Source organism: Tauraco erythrolophus, chromosome 11 (assembly GCF_009769465.1).
Source record: "Tauraco erythrolophus isolate bTauEry1 chromosome 11, bTauEry1.pri, whole genome shotgun sequence".
Lineage (NCBI taxonomy): Eukaryota > Metazoa > Chordata > Aves > Musophagiformes > Musophagidae > Tauraco > Tauraco erythrolophus.
Window position 1 is genome coordinate 19169437 of NC_141475.1, and position 21973 is coordinate 19191409.

The 21973-nt window shown below is 52.2% G+C and overlaps 1 protein-coding gene across 1 annotated transcript in view; it reads left to right on the top strand.

Annotated features, from left to right (window-relative positions):
* DIS3L2 (DIS3 like 3'-5' exoribonuclease 2) overlaps positions 1-21973 on the top strand; it is a 194895-nt gene that overhangs the window by 168921 nt on the left and 4001 nt on the right. Inside the window, exons 15-19 of the mRNA XM_086618081.1 lie at positions 14930-15113; positions 16296-16382; positions 21031-21178; positions 21449-21579; positions 21812-21916. Coding sequence (XP_086474207.1) covers positions 14930-15113; positions 16296-16382; positions 21031-21178; positions 21449-21579; positions 21812-21916 — 655 coding nt within the window. The remainder of the gene's footprint in view (positions 1-14929; positions 15114-16295; positions 16383-21030; positions 21179-21448; positions 21580-21811; positions 21917-21973) is intronic.

Below are 21973 nucleotides of genomic sequence, written 5' to 3' on the forward strand. Positions count from 1 at the left end.
CACGAGGGCTGTGTGTATTCAAGCTGTCAGTGGCTCCCTAAACACCACATGCACACTTTCAGGCTGCATATCCAATGATCAGAACCGATAAATGCAATAAACTTCACGTGGTGGTAGAGTTACAGCAGGAGTCTCTGATAGCCGGAGAGGAGGCAGAAGCGATGTATTCCTCTGTTAAGCTCCTTTTTGTGCATGTGTGCGGCTTGGTTGTGCAACAGATGTGTCTGTTAAATGGCCGTTAACTTGTTCTCAGGGTCTGGAGTGCAAGAAGTTGTTTGTGTGATCCTCTTCTCTGGCAGAAGTGGTGCTGGAGATGCCCTGAGCTGCGAACTAAGGTACTGTCAGAAGAGTTGCAGTAGCTCTCGCTTCCATGAATGACAGAGGTTTACTGCACTGAGCTGAAGAGCATAATTTGAGGCAGGACCTGCTCCTAACTGGACCTAAGAGCTTGCCACTGCTGCTCCGAAACCCTGGGCTGGAATAAGGCTGCGATAATTGATGGAGGTTAAAGTGCTCCTTCTGCCTGTGAGCTGGTTGGAAATGGAAAAGAAGAACCTGTCACAATTGTGACTGGCTCTAAACTGCTGTCAGGCTCTCCTGCTTCCTTGCCCCAAGTGGAAAATTGTGTTGGAAAGCAGCAGTTAGAGCACTTAAATCTTTCCACAGTTCATTTCAAGCTCCCTTTCTTCTTCCCAGCTATTCCCAGGCCAATTCGGGGCGTGGATGGGAGACTGCGTCTCTGGCTGAAACTTGCAGGATGTTAAATAACAATGGGAGAGTGGCTTTCAGAGAGGGTGTAATGTGCCTGGATTGCACGTACCATGAGCTGTATTTCCCATGCTTTGACATGCAGCCCATGCATGCATTGCTCCTGAACTGTTTCCTTGCTGTATGGAGACTTTCTCGGTGTGTTACGGAGCAAGCTCAGGCTGAAATGGGGTTAGTACCTCTGCTGCTGCAGACAGACACGCTCCCATGAGCATTCACAGAAGTTGCTGGTGTCTGTCGTGTCCGGACAGCAGTAAGTGAGCATGTGAAGTGTGGGCATTAACAGAGCAGTTGTACCCCCTGTGGTGGGTTACCAGGTTCACGTAATCCCTGACCTCCCCTGGGTACTTGGATTGTCTAACTATCATGTGTGTCCCTTTTCTTTTAACGCCTCTTGGCACGATCATGTTCTGCTGCAGGTATGGTTCTGAGTGGTTTTGTCCCCTCCTGAAACTGGTCAGTGAAGGGCATCTGGTTGAGCTTCACTGGCCTTCTCCCCAGCTGTCCAGGGATTTAACAGGTTGGTCAGTTGGAGGAAGGTCTCAAAGCTTTTGCTGTGATGTTATGGAACAACTCCTGATAGAGAGCTCGGCAGCTATTTCCATGTCAGACTCCAGGGAAGACATGGCACTGCATTTGCCTTCCCCAGATGACCTTAATGTGTTCCCACCTGTGTGACCAGGGCAGGGAGGCAGCAGTCATCATGGCCACTTTCTCTTTTCCCATCTCACAGTATTTTCAAGGCTTGGGAAGGAGAAGAGACCTCTCTGCTCAGTCTGAGCTTGGAGGTTGCAGTACACTCCAGCCACATGGGCTGTTTCAGGCTGGCACTCTCAGATTTGCAAATGGTTGACCCAACATATAGATCTGATGGCCAAACAGAGATCTAGAACCCAAGTCATTAATATTTGACTGCTGAGTATGAAGGCATGACAAACTGGATTTCCTGGAAGGAATATTGTTAGTGGGAATCCAACCACCATAAGAGATCCAGCCACTGAGGTCCTTCTGTGCTAGGGCTGGAACCACAGCTGCACTTCCAACAGCATGTTTCTTGCAGATGATGACTTGCTGGTGATTCCCAATGTGGGGTGACAGATTTGGGCACTGGGAAAGGGTATGGGCATTGCTCTCCAATCCAGGATGGTAATTTAAAAACAAAAGATGGATTTAATGTTGTGTTTCCTTCTTCTAAATGTACTGAGTGACCCTGTCCATTCAAGGGTTAAGCAGTTTGAGAGATGCAGCACCCAGAGCCAGGTATCTGTCAGGCCTGGACTGGAGGCTCACCAAAAACCAGGATATATGGTTTTATTTCTGTTTTGTCATTTGGAGATTACTACTCAATGTCTGTAGGGCAAGAAAGCTCCGGAGCATCTTAGGATATGCCCCGTGCTCCAAGAGAAGTTGTTGTTTTGGCTTTGCAACACTCATATGCAAAGGCAAGAACTGATGCCTGAAATGGTCCTTTTCCAAAGATGAAAAGGCACTGCCAAGGCTCTGCAAGATGACAGTGTTGCAAATCTTATCTTGATCCAGTGCTGAGATCCGTTGGTTTCAGCAGTACAAATGTGCTGACAGATCTGTGTGTCTGCTTTTCAGTGATGGTAGATTTTTTCAGAAGGTTGGTCTGTGCTGCTGAACTCTGGTTATAGCCTCCAGTTCAGGGCCTGGAAGGTAACGTGGGAAGAGCTCTTCTTCATCGCACCTGTATCTTCATTTTGACCAAACTTTCCTTGATGCAGTAAAACCCTGGCCCAGAGGAACAGTTTCAGGGTATCGCAGTGGATTTAGCTTTCATTCCTCTGCTCTTAGACACAGCTGAGAAACCCATAAAAGTCTGTGGAGGAGCTAGCAGGAGGAACCAGGTTAGCTCACTGGCTGTGACAGCCAGGGACTGACACATTTGCTGCCTTCACCCAGCAGCATGTGAGGTTTCGCAGATCTCAGTGTGAACAGAGCTTGTTCTCTCTTTTATACGATCTCAGCAGAGGGACTGTGATGTGAAACAAAGTCCTTTCTTGCTAATCCAGCTCTGGAGAGTCGTCATATCCATCTCTGGGCCTTAAGGATATGATTCTTCCTTGCTTACAGCAATAGGTCCCATGCCACCCATCCTACCTGTTATGGTCTCATTGAAACTGCCTCATCTATCCTCATCTATCTGTCTGTCTGTAAGTAGCTCCAGCTGGAGACAAACAGCCCTCTGTCCCTACGACCGTGCGCCCTCCTCTCTGACAGCCGGCGTGCCATTCAGCGTGCTCCCGTGCCACTTGGCTTTCTCCGTTGTGTGCCGAACGCCAGTAGGATGTTCAGCTGTTTCCTCTTGATCCCGTTGCGTAAATGAGGCTAATTTCAGCCTGCCGTGATGTGTGGGCTCGCTGGAACAGGACTGTAAATCCAGACCTGAATGTTTTCTTGTAATGGACGGGGCGGTGAAATTGCATTGCTGCCTTTAACCTCGGGTTGTCCTCAGACCAAGCCAGGCTCTTCACAACCCCTGCGCCAGTAAATCAAATAGCTTTAGAACCGATGCACATAAAAGTCAAGAGAGAAGTTACAGATGGAAAAGGCCCGTTGTACTTTGAGCCTGTCCCACTGCAGAGGGGTAAGGTGCTCCCAAGGATTTACGGCGTAGCTCCGCGCCTGCCCACTGAGGCCAGGCAAGGTGAGAGCCGTGCCTGAGGGAGACGTGGGGTTGGGGGAGACTGCCTAAATTTCATGCAGCTTTTCCATCCTGCTCATCTCTGCATTTCAGTCCCTTGGCTTTATTTTTGGGAAGGAAAACTGTTGTTGATTGTATATTCAACAAACCCAATACATTCATTCTCCTGCTCATTGTTTTTCACTCAGGGCTATGCCTGGCTTTTCTTTAGAAGCATGTTTTTCTCACCTAATATTTAGTTTAAGATTGTAGGAGCTGGATATAAAACCTTCTGGGACGTTTTAATCTGCCAAGAGGCTGCCTGAAAACAGAAGTTATCCAGAGTATTTCGGTAGTCCCTGTTTAGAACACATCACCCCCAAATCCTGTGTTGCCCATTTCTCTTTCATCCCTCGCCAACTTTTATTGGTTGTTTTAACCCCGATCTGCTGTCCATGTCCCCCATACCTTGCTCGCCTCCCCCTTTGAAAGTCCTGGTAACCAGAAGGTTCATGTGTTGTGCTTTGCAGTCATCTCAGACCAAGAATAATACAGCCAGAGCCAGCTGGATCCCTCACTCCGTATTGAGACAACTGTTCCCCTTAATCTGCCCACACTCTGTACTACAACTGCAAATCTGAGGTCGAACCGGAGTGGTGATGGACAGTGCTGTGAGCCCAGTTCCATGGCCACAGCCACAGCCCTGCCTGGAAAGCAGCACCCCCAGCGGACCGTCCCACAGCGGGGGAGCGGCTGCATTTTGGGTGTTGTCTGCTGGCGACCTTGCTAGGTTGAATGTGTTTTCCTGACATGGATCTTCTCAGAACCGGTGGTCCTGGTGGTTGCTCTAGTTGCCTTGATCTGCAGCTGATGTCTCCTGAGCAGTTCTCCTCCAGCAAGGCCCTTGCTGAAGGCTGGCCAGTCCAGGTGATTGCTTCTCCTGGAGGTCTCTTCCTCTGAGCCCAAACAACACTTATGAGCGTGGTTAAGGACTGGAACAGGCAACTAGAGGGGCTGTGAGATAGTTGTCCTTGGAGATTGCTAGAACTCAACTGGAAAAGGCCAACCTGATCCGACTTTGAAGTTATCCTGCATTGAGCAGGAGATTGGACCAGAAACCTGCAGCAAAAGTGAGCATTACTTAGCAAGTCACTGCCTGGCTTTCACTTCATGAACATCGCGGGGTACATGCTGGGTTGTCATGCCACCACTGCCTTTGACTGCCAGATTATTTAGATTATTTTCCATGGTTTTGGTCTTTTAGACTTTTTTGGCTAGCTTTTGTTGTTCACCTCTTCATGAGCTTCTGCAGACTCCTGCTTGTTTGTCCGTGGGTCGCATCCTGGTTGGTAGATGGATGCTCTCACCAGTCGTTGGCCATCTCAGGGTGTGCCTCCAGTCTGGGATGTTCATCCCTTCTTCTTTGTTTCCCCCTTGTCTATCAGTTTGTCTCCTGCTTTGGAAGTAATCAACTCTTCCATGCCCGGTAACTAGGAAAAGCAAAGCCAAAGACTCGAGGGAGAAACACACACACAGGGTGTGAATGTCTCCTCAGCCGGAATGTCGAGGAGAGCATTAGCTGGTGGGGAACGTGGTACGAGAAGGCTGGTTCTAGCAGTCTGTGACTCCCTACGGCACTTATCAGTTCTCCAGGTGATTAACAGTTTGTTTCTCCCTTACTGAAAACTTGTCTCAGATTAAACCACCAAAGCTCAGGTTCTGGAGCGATCCCAAGTGTAGGTTAATATTTACCAGCTATCATCTTCAGGTTTTAGGTCCATCACTTGCTAACACAGAGATAAAACCCTTTTAAAAATCCCTTTTGATCTTTCTGGCTCATGACATGGCTTTATTAAGACACTTTCCATATGAAACTGGCAAATGTCATAATGGAAATGTAAGTTTTTCTCATCCTTTCAGGGACTGGTAACAGATGAGGAGCCCCCTACATACAAGGGGCCATGGCTTTATAATGGAGCAGAAGTGATGGACAGTATTTCTGCAGGATACTCATGCTAGGAAATGTCAGAATGTTATTTCTGCCTCAATGGCTTAAGATCATCTGTTTACCTAATGGACTTACATTTACATTTTGCAGGTGTCGTGTTAATATTAATGTGTTGTCTGAATTGTTAATATTCCTTCGCTTCAGTGTTACATTAATGAAGGCTTCGGGGGATGGAAAAAAGACTTGACTAATTAATTAAATGGGCAAAAAGCATCTTTAACTTTCCATCATGCTGCCCTCTGCTTCCGCCTAATGGGTCTTGGCATTTCTGGTCAGCAGCCATGTAACACATGCTGCTGTATGGAGTGTTCAGCGACGGACTTGCTAATTTTTCTGACCCATAAATCGCTTGTGTAAACTTTTTAACGGTGAGGAAAAGTGCCTTTCATTCCTGCTTCCTCCTTTCAGTGGGAAATGCAGCCTGATAACAGGCAGCGCTGACCTGATGTGTGGGGATGGAGACTTTCCCATCAGGACAGGGGCTGTCTGCATTTCTTCAGGAATTCTTTCCATTCCCTTTGTAGCGGGACTCTGGATGACATTAATATTATGTGTCTTGTCATAAGTTTTGCTTGTGGAGCCAGTCATGTATCAGGCTGAGCGTCTCAGGAATGTGGACTGCCAGTCCTGCTTTGGGTGCTCGTTGTGGGGTATCTCCCGTCTGCCATGCACCGTCCCAGACCCAGCTTGGCTCTGGGCTCTTCTGACCACCAGCAGTTCCCATGGGCCGGAGAAAACTATCTCGAGTTCCTGCTCTGGCCCTGGGGCAGCTGGGCAGCATCCCTGCTTGGGAGCATCCTAACGCATTCCCAAAAGTAAGGCTTGCCAGCCCAGGCAGGGATTGCTCTCCTGAGACCCATTAGCTGAACACAGTGTTGAGTTGTGTGCATTAGTGGTCACTGCTTATCCCTCCCCTGCGGCTCTGCAGAGGAGGAGCAAGGCCCCGGCCATCCTAACTCCCTCTCGGAGACGAGATCTCAGTGAGCCGGTGGCTCCCTGGAAAGACAAACTGGATCTGAAACAGGTCTGTGTGGAGCCGGGCTGGGATTCCCAACCGCATGGCTCCTGGAGGTAAACACAGGGATTGCAAACCCTTTCCAGTACTGCCATCATCTTCCCCACGGAAAAATCCTGAGGCAGGGAAAAGGGGCTGTGTTTCAAAGGAGGTTTTTGGAATAACACCGTCACTTTGGTGCTGACATCAGCAGGGGCATGGAGGTGTGTACAGCAGCACCAGGCAGCTCTGGCGCCGGGGGCATTTCTCGGGGGAATGTGGGTGTGGGGCTGTGTGCCCACACTGGGCAGGCGGCACTCTGCGGGCTTCTTTGGGCCCCATGGAAAAAGAGGTTTCTTGACCCAGGAAGGCCATTCCTGGAGGGAGATCTACCTCTGTCTGTGATGCTGAGGGTGAAGTCCTCTGCCCTGGGCTCAAAAACGTGATAGTCCTGAGAAAATTGTGGAGAGCACTGGAGCTGGGTCCAAGGGAGCCTGCTGAAGTTGTGCCTCCATGTCCTGCATGGCCCAGCACATGGGTGCAGGTCTAAGCTTTCATCCCTGGCCCTGCGGCGGCTGAAGATGCTGTTTTGGCACAGAGGGGCACTTCAGCTTCGTGCCAGGAGTCTGAAGGTTGTCACCAATTTGCATGAAAAGGAGCAGACTGCAGTCATATTAACATTTAATGAAGAGGCGCAGCTGGCAGAGGCTGCGTCCTCTGCAACACTTGCTCTTCAGCTCCATGGTGTTTCCTTTGCCACTTGGATCAAGATGGGATGGAGGGTGGTGGGACAGGTGGGCGTTGACTTTATCCCTTCCATGCAAACCACAGATGAGGTTGAGGAGTTCCAGGCCCGGCGGGGAGCATTTGCCATCCGCGCAGCTGAGTGCCAAGAGGTGCCGGAGGCTCCATGGCCACTTGTGCTGTCGTCAGCGCCCCGACGTCAGGCCTGATGTCATGCTGCCAGATTAAGTCAGCTCCTTTATGTAACGGGGCTGCAAAGCAGCGTCGATAAATTCAAAGGAACTGAGGCAAATGGTTGAGGTTTTTTTAGCGGTCTAAATCCCCGTGTGCAAACCCAGTACCTCAGGCTTTAAGCAATTAATTCCTAATCATGCCAAATGCCTTCAGTAGCTCAGCTTTAGTACTGAGAGCTTAAAATGGCTTTCTACCATACCGCAGTTAATTTGGATAAAGCAAAGAGAGTGGTCTCATGGCATTTCCAGCCTCAAGGTGTGAGAGTGGCCGGTAAGTGACATTTGTATTCAGAAGACCCTCCCATGCATTTGTGTTGTAGGCATCTATTACTGGGAAGGCACCATAGCTAATAAAAAGGGCATTCATTATACCCCGGAAAGGGAGTTCATTAGAGGGAAAAGCCATTCTAGCTTAGTAAGAAATGAATCTAAAACTGCCTCAGAGCTGCTATTCTCATCAAGTTTCAATGTTAACAGTTTTAACCAAGAGCTAATTGAGCAATCTCAGAAAGTGAAGTAATTCCATTATTCAGCTCTGCTTTGTTCAAGGCTACCGCTAGCTGCGAAAGGAGCACAAATGACTTTCACCAAGCCAGGAACCACCAGCGTTCTTGCCTTTTACTACTTTTTATTTCAAAAAAAAGCAGGACTTTTGGAATTTTGGCAACTGTCATTGGCAAAGGGAGCTCCACACCAACATTGCAAAGCTCATATATAACACTGCAATCCAATTTTTTGGATAAGAAGGGATTTGGTTTTCATCTGAAAGAGGGGAGATTTAGATTGAATATAAGGAAGAAATTTTTCACTCAGAGGGTGGTGAGGCAGTGGAAGAGGTTGCCCAGAGAAGTTGTAGATGCCCCATGCCTGGAAGTGTTCAAGGCCAGGCTGGATGAGACTTTGGGCAGCCTGGTGTACTGGAGGATTTCCCTGCCCATGGCATGGGGGTTGGAACTAGATGATCTTTGAGGTCCCTTCCAACTCTAACCATTCTATGATTCTATAACTCTCCAAGCAGCAGTGCTGTTCTGGAGTGCATGGCTGAAGATGCTCCTGTTCGTAGGGTAGGCAGAGTGTCACCAGGCAGGCAGTACACCGTTCTTGCAGAAAAAAAGAGCCCTCGCAAGCGCTGCTCCAGCCACTCACCAAAGAGCATGATTCTGACATTGGCTGTGCTCTCAGGAGATGCGGGATTAGCTCATGTTGCTTTTAGAAGAGCTTTTATAGAAACCTCTCATGCTTCATGGAAGAGCTGTAATCAAAAATAAACGTACATGATTTAAAGAAAAGAAGAAAAAGTCGTACCACATCCAGCATCTTTGGACTTAACGCTTTGGAGAGACTTTGTTGGTTTAATTCTGGTGCTGTTTCTTTACTGTTTTCCTTCAGCTGATACTGATACTGCTGCTGCTGCTGGATGCGCACAGGGCTGTTTGCAGCCTTTTGTGGAAGGTGACTTTCTGTTGGTGAATGCAGCAGGATTTAGAGTCCCATTCCCAGGAGGTAGCTGTAGATCTGATCTCTTGTTTGTTATGAGATTGCACTGCAGCGATAATCCCCTTCAAGCCAGCAAAGAACAAGGGCTGTCAGTGGTGTACTGCCCTTAGCAAGGGGACATATATCCATCAGTGTCTTTAGAGCCCTCTCAGACACACACAAACAGATCAGGGCTTTCTTTTCTCAGCACTAGCCTCCCATGGCACTGTTTGAACCAAACACAAAATGAGTGTGATGCCTTCATAGCTTTTCTGTCCTATCCCCATTGATATCCAGGATGGAGCTGGACACCTGAGGCAGACACTTAGCCGTAGATTGAGAAACCAGAGACCTTGACTGCTGGTTGAAGCATAAACCCATAATGAGCCGGGATAGTAAATGGAGCCGGGATAGTAAACCCATCTGGAGATGGAAAGGAGTTTGAACGGCAAAAGCCTTGTTCCCTGTGCAGGATGGAGCAAGTGCTGTGATGAGGAGACAAGCTGGAGAGGAGCAGATGGGATTTGTAACGGGACAGGGGAAAGAAGTTTGGTAACCTTTGCAGAAATTATTTGGTCACATTTGGCTCAAGCCTGAGATACTGGAAAGATGCTGGGATTTACCTGGTGACAGCTCACTCAACCAGATGGTCCACCATTGGAAGAGGGCTCAGACTCCAGCTCAGGATGATTCAGCTCTGTCCCTTTGGGATCAGGTTTCCACAGTGAGCTACATGTAAAGAAAGGACCAACTTCTCCAGTCTGTCAAAAGCGAAAAAACCTCTGCCATGGGAGGACTACATGGTGTTTTGAGTTTATCTCTGAGTCTACACCTCAGCTATGAGTACACTTGCGCTGCCTGGATACACCCAGTGGTTACATCTTGCAGGAGGGGATGGAGGTGAAGACAGTGGCGTGGGAGAAGAGCTGTGCTCACCTGTTCAGCCCGACCTCGCTGCTGTTTGCTCTGAAGCCTACGGGTCTGTTACGCTGGTGGAACAGGAGATCTTTTAACGTTGCTTCGCTTTAACCAAGCTGCCTGCCTCGTTCCTGCACTTACTGGATTGCAAACAAAGTACTCCTTGTCTCTCCACAGCAAACCTTGCTTAGCTAATGCCATTTGTCAAGTTAATCAGGGAGAGTGGGCACTTCGATGGCTGCTGTATAGCCTGGCTGCATTGCCATGGAGACAAGCAGCCAAACAAGCATTTTCCTTGCCCCGCTTCACTCTGCAGAGATTTGGCACAAGATACTAATGTTTTATTTGCCATCAACCAGCCAACTTGCTGAGGATGTGAGTAGATTTTCCAAGGTTGCTATCAATTGATTGGGAAGGGTCTAGCTAACCTTTTACGGAGCAAATGGTGATGCTGCTACTAAAGCAATGCCAGGGTCTGAATGTACAGCTCCTCTTCCCCTGTCCCTCAGATATTTGGCTCTGGTAGGAGCTGTGCGAGAGGAGTTCCAGCCCAGCAGCTTGGGTTCGGGGCTGCCGTCAAGACGTCATCAGCCCTCCTCAGCTGGGCGGTTTCATAGGTGGCTGTTTTCCTACAGAACCCAAGACCATCACTTAAGGTGCTTCAAAAAGCACCGAGTCCCACATTTAAGAGCATCTCAGGAGCCTGAAATCATCCCCCGTGGGATGTAGCAGCCGGCGTGCCTCGATCACATTTGAAACTCGGAGGCGAATGCTTTTGAAAACCGTACACTCCGGCTGACCTCTTGCATCGGGCAGGCTATAGAGTTTCACCCACTGACTCCTGCACCAAGCCCGTAACTCGTAAGGAAAGTCTGGGTATTGAAAGAGCCGGCAGAAGATGCTTACGCATGTTACAGAGCTCGCAAGCCGTCCCGCCCCTCCCTCTCCTCCCTCTCGCATGTGCACGCATTAAATGATGCATTGAACAGGTTTGGAAATGCTCCCTCCTGCAGCCCCAGCGAGCAGGACAGCCAGGATCTGGAGGCACCTTTGGGGGGGACAGCCACCTGCTAACCCCCAGCCCTCTCCACGGGACAGCAGAGGAAACCTCACATCGGCACAGAAAGGGCAAAAGTTCAGATCAGATTGTTTATGGGATTTTATGGAGCCGGGAGCCAAGGATAGCTCGGCTAATCCAGAGGAAACTGTAGCGATGGCGTTCGAATGCGTTTCACATGGGATTCATTCAGCGCGCATTCAGATGGACCAGTCTTTCTGTCTCCATTTTTTTAGCCATGAAATATTTTTCTTTGCGCTCCTGTCTGCCAGCCGCACCGAGCCAAACCTCTGAGCTAGGCTGTTTTAAGTAAAAAAGAAAAAAAAAAAAAAAACAACAAAACTCATCGTTTGACCTGCCGACGAGTTAGCAGGGCTTCAGCATGGCTCTCAGGAACGCCAGTGCCAGACCCTGGTCTGGCCCCCGGCCACTGCCAGCCAGCCTCCGCTCCCGCCTGCCTCAGCATCCATTACTTCTTTCCAAGCTGTGGCGTAGCACTTGCTGAGTCGAAGCTAAAACTGCAGCTAAAAGGCCAAGTAGGGAGGGCAGGAAGGCAGCAGCTTCGCTGTGCCCTGCTGCTCCTCAGCATCCAAAGCCATGCCGGCTTCATGGGCTGTCCCAGCCCTGGCTCATCCTCCTCAGTCTCCGATGTCCTGTGCAGAGTCTCAGCGTAAGCCCCATACGGGAATAAGGTTTCCCTTTTAGGGGCAGTGAGACTGCCCCGTGAAGCTATTTGTTGCAGATCTTGGCTTGCTCCTCGTGTCCTGAGCCACACACCCCATTCCTCTGCAGAAGAGGTGACCTGGCTTAACTCTGGGTGCAGATGCCAGCTCCTTCACTGTCCTCAGCCCGTTCCCTCTGACCCTGGCATGCTCCCACATGCTCTGGATTAGCCCAGCTGTGACCTGTCCCTTCTGGAAGCTGCTTTCCTCTTCCTGTGGACCAAGTCTCAATGTTTGAAACAAACCTGTCTAGGAGTTAGCATGGAGCAGCCCCATGCCATTCATCCCTTTCATGCTTGCAGGGCTGCAGCAACAGGGTGAGTGTGAGGAGCAGCTCTGTGACCCCTGGCTGGTCCAGAGCTGAGGAGGATCATCCATAGAATCAAAAAAATCATAGAACAGTTTGGGTTGGAAGGGACTTCAATGATCATCTAGTTTCAACCCTCTACCATGGGCAGGGACACGTTCCACTACATCAGGTTGCTCAAAGCCTCATCCAACCTGGCCTTGAGCATCCTCCATCTCTGCAAGGTGTTTTGGCATCAACCCGCAGGGCAGTGAGCCTTCCTGGGCCACCGTGGTTCATTAACCTGAGCTGACACGAACCCACCCATTGGGTCCCTGGGGCTTCTCATCCCTCCGGATACAGGGCAGTATCCAACCTCATCTGCGTTATCTGCTCCTTGGAAGCCCAACTACAGCCATGTCTCCCAAAGCCTGCCCCTGCCTTTGGGTGAGCGAGCAAGACAAGTAGCTTTTCAAGTCTGAATACCTGTGGTCACATCCTGCACACCTTGTCATGGGTGCAAAGCTCCTGGGTGCTTCCTGATAGGATTTTCCTGCCCATGAGATCAATCCAGCCATGTGCTGGGTACCTCCTCTTGATGGGGGCTGTCTTGGATGCTGTCTAGGGGCTGGTGCTCCAGGTGTGGACGTGTTGAAGGGAGAGAGGACAGGGTTTTGCAGAGCAAAATGAGAAGTATGTGCTGTTAGTTTTTCGTCGGCTGTAAACACATCCCTGGCAGGAGGGTGCTTAGGGCTTACCTTCAACTCAGTGCTACCTGCAATATCGGAAAGAGGATATCCCAGGAAACTTTCAAAGCATTAAGCTCCAAAATTTTAAAACAAGATACAGAACTTAATAATCAGGTGGAAATTGCAGTCAGCCCAAAGTGTCGCTGGAGGTAAGAGGTAAAGGCTTCACGCTGTAGTGCCCAACGGGAGCAAGAGCGGCTGGGACTGCTTGAGCATTCACAGCGTTCATCTCTAGGACAGGAGATAAGCACGTTGTGCCTGTGACGAAGAGATGATGTTCATCTGTAGAACTCATCACTCTGTAGAGGCCATACATGGAGGGAGGCACAGGGACTCCGTGGCCAGCCTTCACCCACGTCTGCATCTGTGTAGCTGGGCCTGGAAACGTCTCCCTTTTTCTTTGCACCGAAGCCCACCGGAGGGAGAGGCGCTGCTTTTCGCAGCCCCCGCTCTTTGCTGTGCCTTGCTACGAGCTGCCTTGGGGCAGAAAGGGCTTCCCAGGTAGGAATGTGGGCTGGCACTGCCTCCAACATGTCCTCAGTCCACTGTTCCCCACATGCTGTGTGCGAGGGCAGCAGCTGGGTGAGAGCTGGTGGGTCCACCCTCACCCAGGAGATGGGGATGACCGTGCTGCAACCCGCTGCGTGCTACTCCCTGCCCTGCCTCCCCGCAGGGGTGCTGCGCCGCCGGGGTGCCCAGCACCCTTGGGCCATGCTGTCCTGCAGCCCCCGGGTGCTGGTGGCCGTAGAGGGACCGATGTTGCCATCTGCTGGCTTAGCTGCACAGGAGCAGCAAGAGCTTGGCTCGACCCTCTTGGAAGTCACCCATCACGAGTGTGTACTGACCCTGCTCCCACACCAGGCTTCGGGCGCGTTGTCCACCATCCCCTGACCCAGCCCTCGCCCTTCTGGTAGCATCTGCCCATCGGCAGGTCTCCTAGGGGACAGGATAGGTGACCCGTTCCCACTTAGACTGTGCTGCCCACGCGAGAGGGTGTCCCTACTGCCCTCCCTACGGGGTCTGAAGTATTGGCCTCTGGCACAACATGCTAGGGGGGGACCCACGAGGCTCTTTACTAAGGAAGCTCCTTCCCATTAAAGACCAACATTTCCACCACTGATTATCACCGTCAGGTGCTTATTCCTCCTCTGGGCTTGTCTTTATTTCCTTTCTCTTTTGAATTCTTGGCAAGTACTCTCAGGCTGGGAAGGCTTTGTTGCTGTAGCAAGCGCCCTGGGAGCTCAGCACCCTGCACATCTCACCTGGCCAGTCCTCGCAGTGATGGCCAGGGCCAGGAGCTGCGGGACCACTGCCTCCAGCCCTGGTCCCCCAGCCAGCCCTGCAAAATTGCTGCTTTGCCTGCAGGAGAGACGAGGCTGAGCCAGTGCAATCAGTGACAGCTCGCTTGGACGTTGCTCGGGGGATGAGGTTACTTCTGTAAATCTATTATCTTTTTTGGCAATTAGCACCAGTTAGGAGCTCTGGGAATGCGTGCAGCAAATAGCGGGAAGCCCAGTTAAGCATATCTCTCTGCTTATCTAAGCCCAGTTAAACAAATCTCCCGTGGCACAGCCCTATGGCTGGTAGCACAACCCATAAATGCTCCAAATATGATCTCTAGAGCTGGGATCGCTTTTCTTTGTAGTGCATAGCCCCAGAGATTTCTGTTGTACGTTCCAAGGTGGAAGGGGGGTGGCTCACCCCATTCTGGGGTAACCCCAGCAGTCTGCAGTTTGCATGGAGGAGCCCTCAAGTCTTTGCATCGCCCGGATGCCGGAGGCAGCCCCGCAGCAAGCTGCGCTGGTGGCTTGCGCTGCCCGGGGGCCGTGCTGCATGTTGCCGTGGGTGGAAGGCCGGTGCAAAGGCAGGGCTTGGTGGCTGGGCTTGACCACACATGTCGAGCTCAGGATGGGGGAGTGAGCGAGACGCTGTTTTCTCTGGCCCGGGAAGACAGCAATGTGTGTTTGCTTTCCATGCTATCTCTCACACAATGTTTGTTTTGCTTGTCGAGCGCTTCAGGAGATAAAATGACCTAAAGGGAGATTATTTTGTCCTAATTTAAGCTGTCAATTTATCACTGACTTCTGCTTGTCTGTGCCAGCAGGACAGCTTGCTCTGAGTCCCCAGGGAAACCTCAGCTATAAAGTGAGAATGTTGGGGGGGGGAGGATTTGCTGCAGTCTCACGTCTAATCTTTGCTTATAACAGCAACTACAAGCTACTCTCCTGTCCCCCTGTAACATATTAGTTCCAATCACTATGGACTGGCGTGACTTCCCAGGGGACTCCCCTCTCTAACTGGGGTCTGGGGTTGTTTTTCTTGTGCTGCAGGCTGGTGGAAGAGTTCATGCTGCTCGCGAACATGGCCGTGGCCCATCAGATCTACCGCTCCTTCCCCAAGCAGGCCCTGCTTCGCCGCCATCCCCCACCCCAGACCAAGCTGCTGAAAGACCTCATGGAGTTTTGTAACCAAGTCGGCCTTGACATTGACTTCAGCAGCGCAGGGACTCTGCACGTGAGTGCACCAGCCTGGTGGGGAGCGGGGCCATGGGTGGGCAGCTATGTGATGGCATGTTTGCGGCAGCGTCTGGTTTATTGCCTCTGCCCAAGCAGAGCTGACAACTATCCCGTGCCAGAACAAAACACCTCCCTCCCTCACTCTTGACCCCACCAGTGCTGAGCAAGGGTGGCCCAGCCTGTCCCAGTCAGCTGATATTGTGCACAGAGCTTAGAGCAGGGTGAGGAGGACCTTGCAACTGACCCCAGCGCTGCCCTCTCTGCAATGAGAAGGTTGATTCGGTGCAGGGGCGCTCAGTGGAACACCCACATTTCCTTTCTCTGCCTTCTCGGCAGGTCCTGGGCAGGGCTTTTGCTCTGTACCACAGGAAAAGTAGCTCTGCAAGGGGGTGTTTCTGTCTGGGCTGCTGAAGGTCTCCGAGAGGGCAGGGTGGGGAGCAGGGAGACTGGGAAGTACCGGAGAGCAGTGCTGGGAAAGGTCAGACGCAGCCAGTGCGGGATGTATCTGACCAATCCTCAGCTGAGTGTGTCCTGAGGCTGAACTCCAACTGAACAGCACAGCACAGGTTCCAGGATTTTCTTTACTCACCGCAACTGGGCTGTGGATAATCCTCTGTTAATCCTATCCCCGCTGGCCTCCCGCACACCCCTCTGTCAGCTGGGACTGCTTTCCCCGCTTGCTGGCTGTGCCAGGGCTATGTCAGCAGATGTGGGGCTGCGCACTCAGCTCCTCTTCTGCACTTTGAACCCTCCAGCCCTTCCTCACCGCTGGCCCCAGGCAGTGACCTCCCATATCCACAGCTCCTCAGGGTCCCATTAGTCCACAGGCTGAAGCTCTTAGTAGCTGGCTGGGAGCCAGGCACAAGTCGGGAGAGGGGCTACCGGCGCTCTCACACACTGCACGACCCCAGACGGAGCCAACGGTCCCTGTGCCCCAGGTGTTCCCTGCCATCGACCCTGGCAGGTTGGGGTCAGAAGGACTGTATGTGCAGTCCTGTTGGGGCTGCCGGGACCAGAGAAAAATCCAATTTCATGTGTGCTTTTTGGTTTACAAGGAGATTTGCAGGGAAAGGAGGTATTTGGCTCTGACGAGCTACTGTTTGCCCCAGTAAGGTCTGCCTGGGTCCCCCTACCACCACGGCTTGCCAACACTGAGTACTGTCTCTTTTTTCTCCTCCAGAAAAGCTTAAGTGAAACATTTGGTGCTGACAAATACTCCGAAGCCAGGAAAGAAGTGCTGACCAACATGTTCTCCAGGCCCATGCAGGTGAGAACAGCACTGTGCTGTCAAACACGTCTGGCCATAGCTGTCTGCTGTGTCTCCATCTTCAACCCTCACCCCTTCTGCGTTACCGTAGCTGGTGGTTATGTAGAGGGAGAATGAATGGACATGGTGCATGAACATGGTGCTGCAAGGCTGCCAGCAGCTTCCCCCAGTGCCTCCAGCCCCATGCAGCCAGCAGTGGGGGTATCTCCTGGGCAACAGAGGTTCACTGGATGGCAGGGTCAGGCTGAGCCTTTCCTTGCCCCAAAAAGCGTCCCTGTTATTGCTGGTTGGAGTGTTTCAGCCTTCAAGTTGCATGAGGGTTGTTAGCAGACTCACAGGATCCAGCTTGCTCTGTGAAGGGCTGCTGGCAGGCTCCATGGTTCATGTTTGTGCCATTTTTTCACATCATGGTATCCCAACTGGTCCAAAGAATGAACCAAGAGTGAGGATGATGTAGGGGTGTGGGACTGGCCTTAAAGCACAATATGGTACCCAGACACATGCTCTTAGAAGCAGGGAAGCTCTGGAAACCCTTTGGTCTCCCCTCAGACCAAGAGGACCTGTGAAGCTCTCTGTGATGGAGGCTTTTGCTGCTCACACTGATTGTCATGTTTGGTGCATCTGCAGCTCAGGACACTTACTTGGATGCTTATCACCATCAAAAAAAGTTTTTGTGAAGCATCTGCCTTTCTACATTTGCGTCTCAGCATAGCACAGCCTCTTCTGAGGCAAGTTCTACTCCACAGGGAGAAAGGGCACGTTCCTGAAATGGTCTCTCTGCTGTGGCCTGCTTATCGCTGCAGGAGTGAATCATCTTCCCAACATCACTCATTTGACTGTCACTCTTCTAATTAGCTTATTTGCTCCATTTACTCATTAGCAGTTGCCTAAAGTCCTGCTGTACTTTAGTGACTTAATGCTTGCTTGCAAGTGGGACTGGGGACTGAAGCCATTCAATAAATCACCCCCTCGTGTATGTGTCCAGCTCAGGAGTGCTGCTTTGTAAAGTGCAGGGAGTGTCCTCTGGAGGTGGCTGTGTTGTCCCAGATCCCATGTCCTGCTTTGGCTTGTCCTGGTCCCTTCTGTCACGTCTTCCTTTTCTGATGGAAGGTGCTAACAGTTGGACACACTTGTGACGTGCATTCCCTGGACGTCCCTCTCCAGTCCTGCTGACTGTGCCACAAGCCTAGGCTTTGCCAGCAGCAGCACTTGGAGCAAGCCTGGCTGTGGACCAGGAGGGATGAGCAAGGAGAAGGCGACTTGATTCTGCAGTGGTACCAAGGAGGAGATGAGCTTTTTGGGACCCGCTGTCTTGCTAAGATTTTGCCTCTTTGGTCTCCTGAGGCTGTGGTCAGAGAGGTGGTGGGTGTGCTTTGAGATACCTCCCAGTGGCTCTTGTTATGATTTAGCCCTGTGAATGCACATTAGATCTGTACATAAAGAGGTATCAAGGTTTTTGGGGATGAAGTCTTCTGCAGAGTAGATACCAGACAGAGTTTAGGGAATAAGAAAGAGGAAATTTAAAGGAGATATTCCACGAGATGTGATTTTGGCAGGAACTAGACTCATTTCATCATCAGAAGACCAAGGTGCCCATGTGTTCAGGTGTGCTGTGCAGTCCACTTGCAACTGGCAAACCTGCTGTCTGGCACACTTGCACCATAGGCAAAACAGTTTACAGCTGAGCCCGTTGGCCCTGCAGGGCAGCCTGTCTCTGGACGATGAGTGGTGTTCCCGTCTGCCGGCGTTCCCCAGCAGGATGGTACTGTTGAATGTGATGGGGTGCTCTTATTATTGGAAGTGGTGCATGAGGCAGAAGAAGCAGAAATCTGTATTGGTCCTGGGATGAGCTTATGCAGTTGACCATTTGCTGAACGGTTGCTTAGTTTGTAAATGGAGTTTCAGACTTGCCCAAAGCCATCAGCCACGTGAGCACACGCTCCTGTCCTGTTTGTAGGGCCACTTTCCAACCTGACCCAGGATATACTCGCAGTGGTGGATCCGTATGACCTCCAGCCCATAAGGAAGGACCGCGACGCTACAGAGGCTAGCGGCATCAGTGTTGCTCTTTGTGGTCTCTGGTCCCTGACCACACTTGCTGTGGGGTGGACTTGCAGCTCCCAAAAATCCTGAGCAGTTCAGATTCCCGCTGTAATTCCTGCTGCTAAATGCAGAGGACGAGTAATGCACAGCCATGGCAGAGCCCCTCGGAAAGGGCAGACAGCGACCGAGTGGAAGAAGCTTTCCCTGGAAGGAGGATTTTTTGCTGTTTGCCACCAGTATTAGAGCAGATGGGAGATTTGGCCCCATCCTGCCTGTGTCCCTGGACACCGCGGTCCCTCGTGGAGGAGAGGGCAGATCTGAGCGTTGGCAGCTGCAGAGCACAGCCATGCAGGGGCCCGTGCCGGTGTCACGGGCTGGGCCATCGCTCTGACAGATGGCGTGGGGGGACCGTCTGGGCCCAGGGCACGGAGAAGTCACCCGTATCTCTGCATGCATCTCAGCTCCCAGTGATAAAGCTGGTGTTTCAGGGACAAGGCTGCAGTTAAATCAGCCAAAACGAACTGTCCACAGGTTTAACCCATCGTCGCGTCAAACCTGCATCTTCTGTCTTTGCTGCGTGCTGGTGGTCAAGGCATCAGCCTCTTGGAGGAGGAGGGAGATGGGAAGCAACTGGTAACGCATGTGTCTGGGGGAGCGCCTGGATTGCCATGCCAGGAGCCTCGTAACAGATGAAGGAGCAGCGACATATCATTTTTCAGGGGCTCAGTCACTCGGGGATTCAATCTGTCCATGAGAGCAAAAGCCGCCCCTGGTTGGCTGGGGCTGATTTATTTCCAGGCTCCTCGCAGTTCTCCGGGAATTGCGGCAAACCCTGGAGATTTGAGACCACTTGTGAGTCAAATCTGTTAATAAGAAAACATCTGCTTTATGCCAGGCTGGTGTCACTGAGCAGCACTGTCATGGTGGCGAGGACGGGTATCAGATACGTGTTGGTCTGGGCTCCCTGCAGCATGTAACCTCACCGCAGCCTGCAGCAGTATTTTTGCTGTGCCAGCCAAGCTGGTGCCAACCTCATGAGGGTCATGAGCTGCCAAGAGGGTGTCAAAAATGGGGTGCTGGACTCAGCAGCAGCAGGGTTTGGCCAACACATCCATCAGGAAGAAGTGCCTCAGGCAACAGCAAGCAGCATGGGACCTTCAGCATCTTTTCTAATTTAAAACAAGGCAGGGGTTGCCCTGCACTGCTGGGCACAGGGAAGGGATGAGCCCTTCCCAGTGGCTTTCTCGTAGCAGGGATTTTGACCTGTGCCATCAAAGGGGCACGTTCTGCTCTCTACCTGCCTGGCATTGCAGGGACCTTCCTCCCTTCGGCCTTGGAGCCTGGCATGGGTGCTGCAAACCCTCTGTAATTTCATGCTGTCTGTCTGCACAAGGGCACTCGTCTCCTCCTGCAGCATCCTCTGGCGCTCTGCGTGTCTCCCTGCCTGACCGTGCAGAGCCTTGTTCGATGGGAGCCGAGCTAATTGAGTGGAGACCGTACTTCGTGGAGTCCATCAGAAACAATTTAATTCTGGCTTGTGGAAATTGGCAGCCATCACAGCTCCGATCCCAGCTCTTGGGTCTCATAATAAGGCCGGGACCGATGCTGCTTTTTTTAACCTGCTCTATTTACTTGCCCGGATCAGTGCGCTGCTGCTCAGCAGGAGCTGGCTGTGCCGCTGGGCTGGAGAGCGGAGGATACAGCTGCCCAAACCGTGGATCCCAGGACAGCTCTGTAATCAGAGCTGGCTACTCCTGTTTTTTTTAAATCACTTGCTCTTATTTTTAAACGGGTTCATTCAATCGCCACTGTGCCATGACCCCGCCGCAACCCCCCTGACCCACACAGCCTCCCCTCCCCGCCTGGGCTCAGCCCCCGTTGTTTTCCCAGCCTCGAGGGCTGGTGTTTCACAGATGTGAAAATAAAAGCTGTAACGTGTGGGATAACAGTGGCGGCGCAGCCGGGAGAGGTTCCTGCTGAAGAGGCTGCTGGGCAGCGCAGGGCCGCAGCGGCCCGGGTGCTCGTTTGGCCAGGCAGCCCAGCCACTCAGCTTCCCAGCTGTCGTCATGGGATGGAGCAGCGTGGATCACAGCGAGGTTGTCTCGTCCTCCTCCTCCTAGGTGAACGGGGGAGCTGCTCGTCCCAGCCCCTGCTGTGCTCTCCAGGGGCGATGGGTGTGCGCAGCCTGCGGCTGGACCCAGAACCAAAGCACCTGGCGTGGAAGCTGCTCTGGGAAACCCCTGTTGGGAGAGTGTCTATGGTGGACACAGGACAGGCTGGGCTCTCCCCTAGAAGATAAGGGGATAGTGAATGAGCCCCAGGGCCTGAGCAGAAGCAGGAGGCTGCTTAAACTCACGTGTGACGTGCAAGTTGACGCGATCCTTGGGGACAGGCAGGGGCAGCCGGCAGCTCCCTGCAGTGGCTTTGCCCCCTTTACTCTGTGCTCAGTTCCTGCAGCACCCACCTTGTCTCCGCACAGCCCAAACTGAGCACCAGGTGAAGGACCATTGGCTGCTGGAGCTCTGACTCGGAGACACAGATCCCTTCAACCTTGCACAGGGTTCTTCCTTCCTCACCCCTTTCCCTGGATTCTCACCCCTTTCAGATGGCTCTCTACTTCTGCACCGGCGTCCTGGAGGACGAGACCCACTTTCGCCACTACGCCCTGAACGTGCCCTTCTACACGCACTTCACCTCGCCCATCCGCCGCTACGCGGACATCATCGTGCACCGTCTCCTCTCCGCCTCGCTCGGTGGGTGCCGCCCGGCCACTTGCAGAGCAGCTCTGGGTGCTGTGAGGGGAGGGGGTGGCTGTCCCCAGCGCAGGCAGGACTCCCGGGTTCCTGCCTGCCTGCCATGGGTGCCAGGTGCTCGGAGTCTGCATCCCACAGGGCATCTCCCTGGCACATGGGTGCCCTCAAATAACAGCGACATGGGGGTGGGCGTCTGGGTCAGGGTGCCATGGCATGGCGCTGGAGCAGGAGGGAGCGCAGGCACGTCATTGTCACTTGTCCCCTTCCCAGGTGCCAGCTCCCCCATCAAGATGAAGAAAGAAGCCATTCAGAGACAGGCAGATCACTGCAACGACCGGAAGATGGCTTCCAAGAGGGTGCAGGAGCTCAGTGCTGACCTCTTCTTCGCTGTCTTCGTCAAGGTAAGAGCCAAGACTATCTTCCCCTAAGGCATCTCTGGATTTCCCCAGGAAGACTCAGCCTAGATGCAACCAGGCAGAGGGCTGTGTGGCTGCCCCGCTGGCATTGGGGAAGGCAAACAGTGAGGGGACACACTGGGCAACCACCGCCGCCGGAGCTCCAAGACCTGGAGACACTGGCTCCCCTTGGGGATGGCTGGATGGGGGATGTAGTGACAGCCCTGTCTCTTGGCAGGAGTGTGGTCCTCTGGAGTCAGAGGCCATGGTGATGGGTGTCCTGAACGAGGCTTTTGATGTCCTGGTGCTGAAGTTTGGAGTCCAGAAGCGCGTCTACTGCAACGTAAGTACCTCACCAGTGTGAGAGAGTGCCAACACTGCCACACCAAATTGGGCTGCA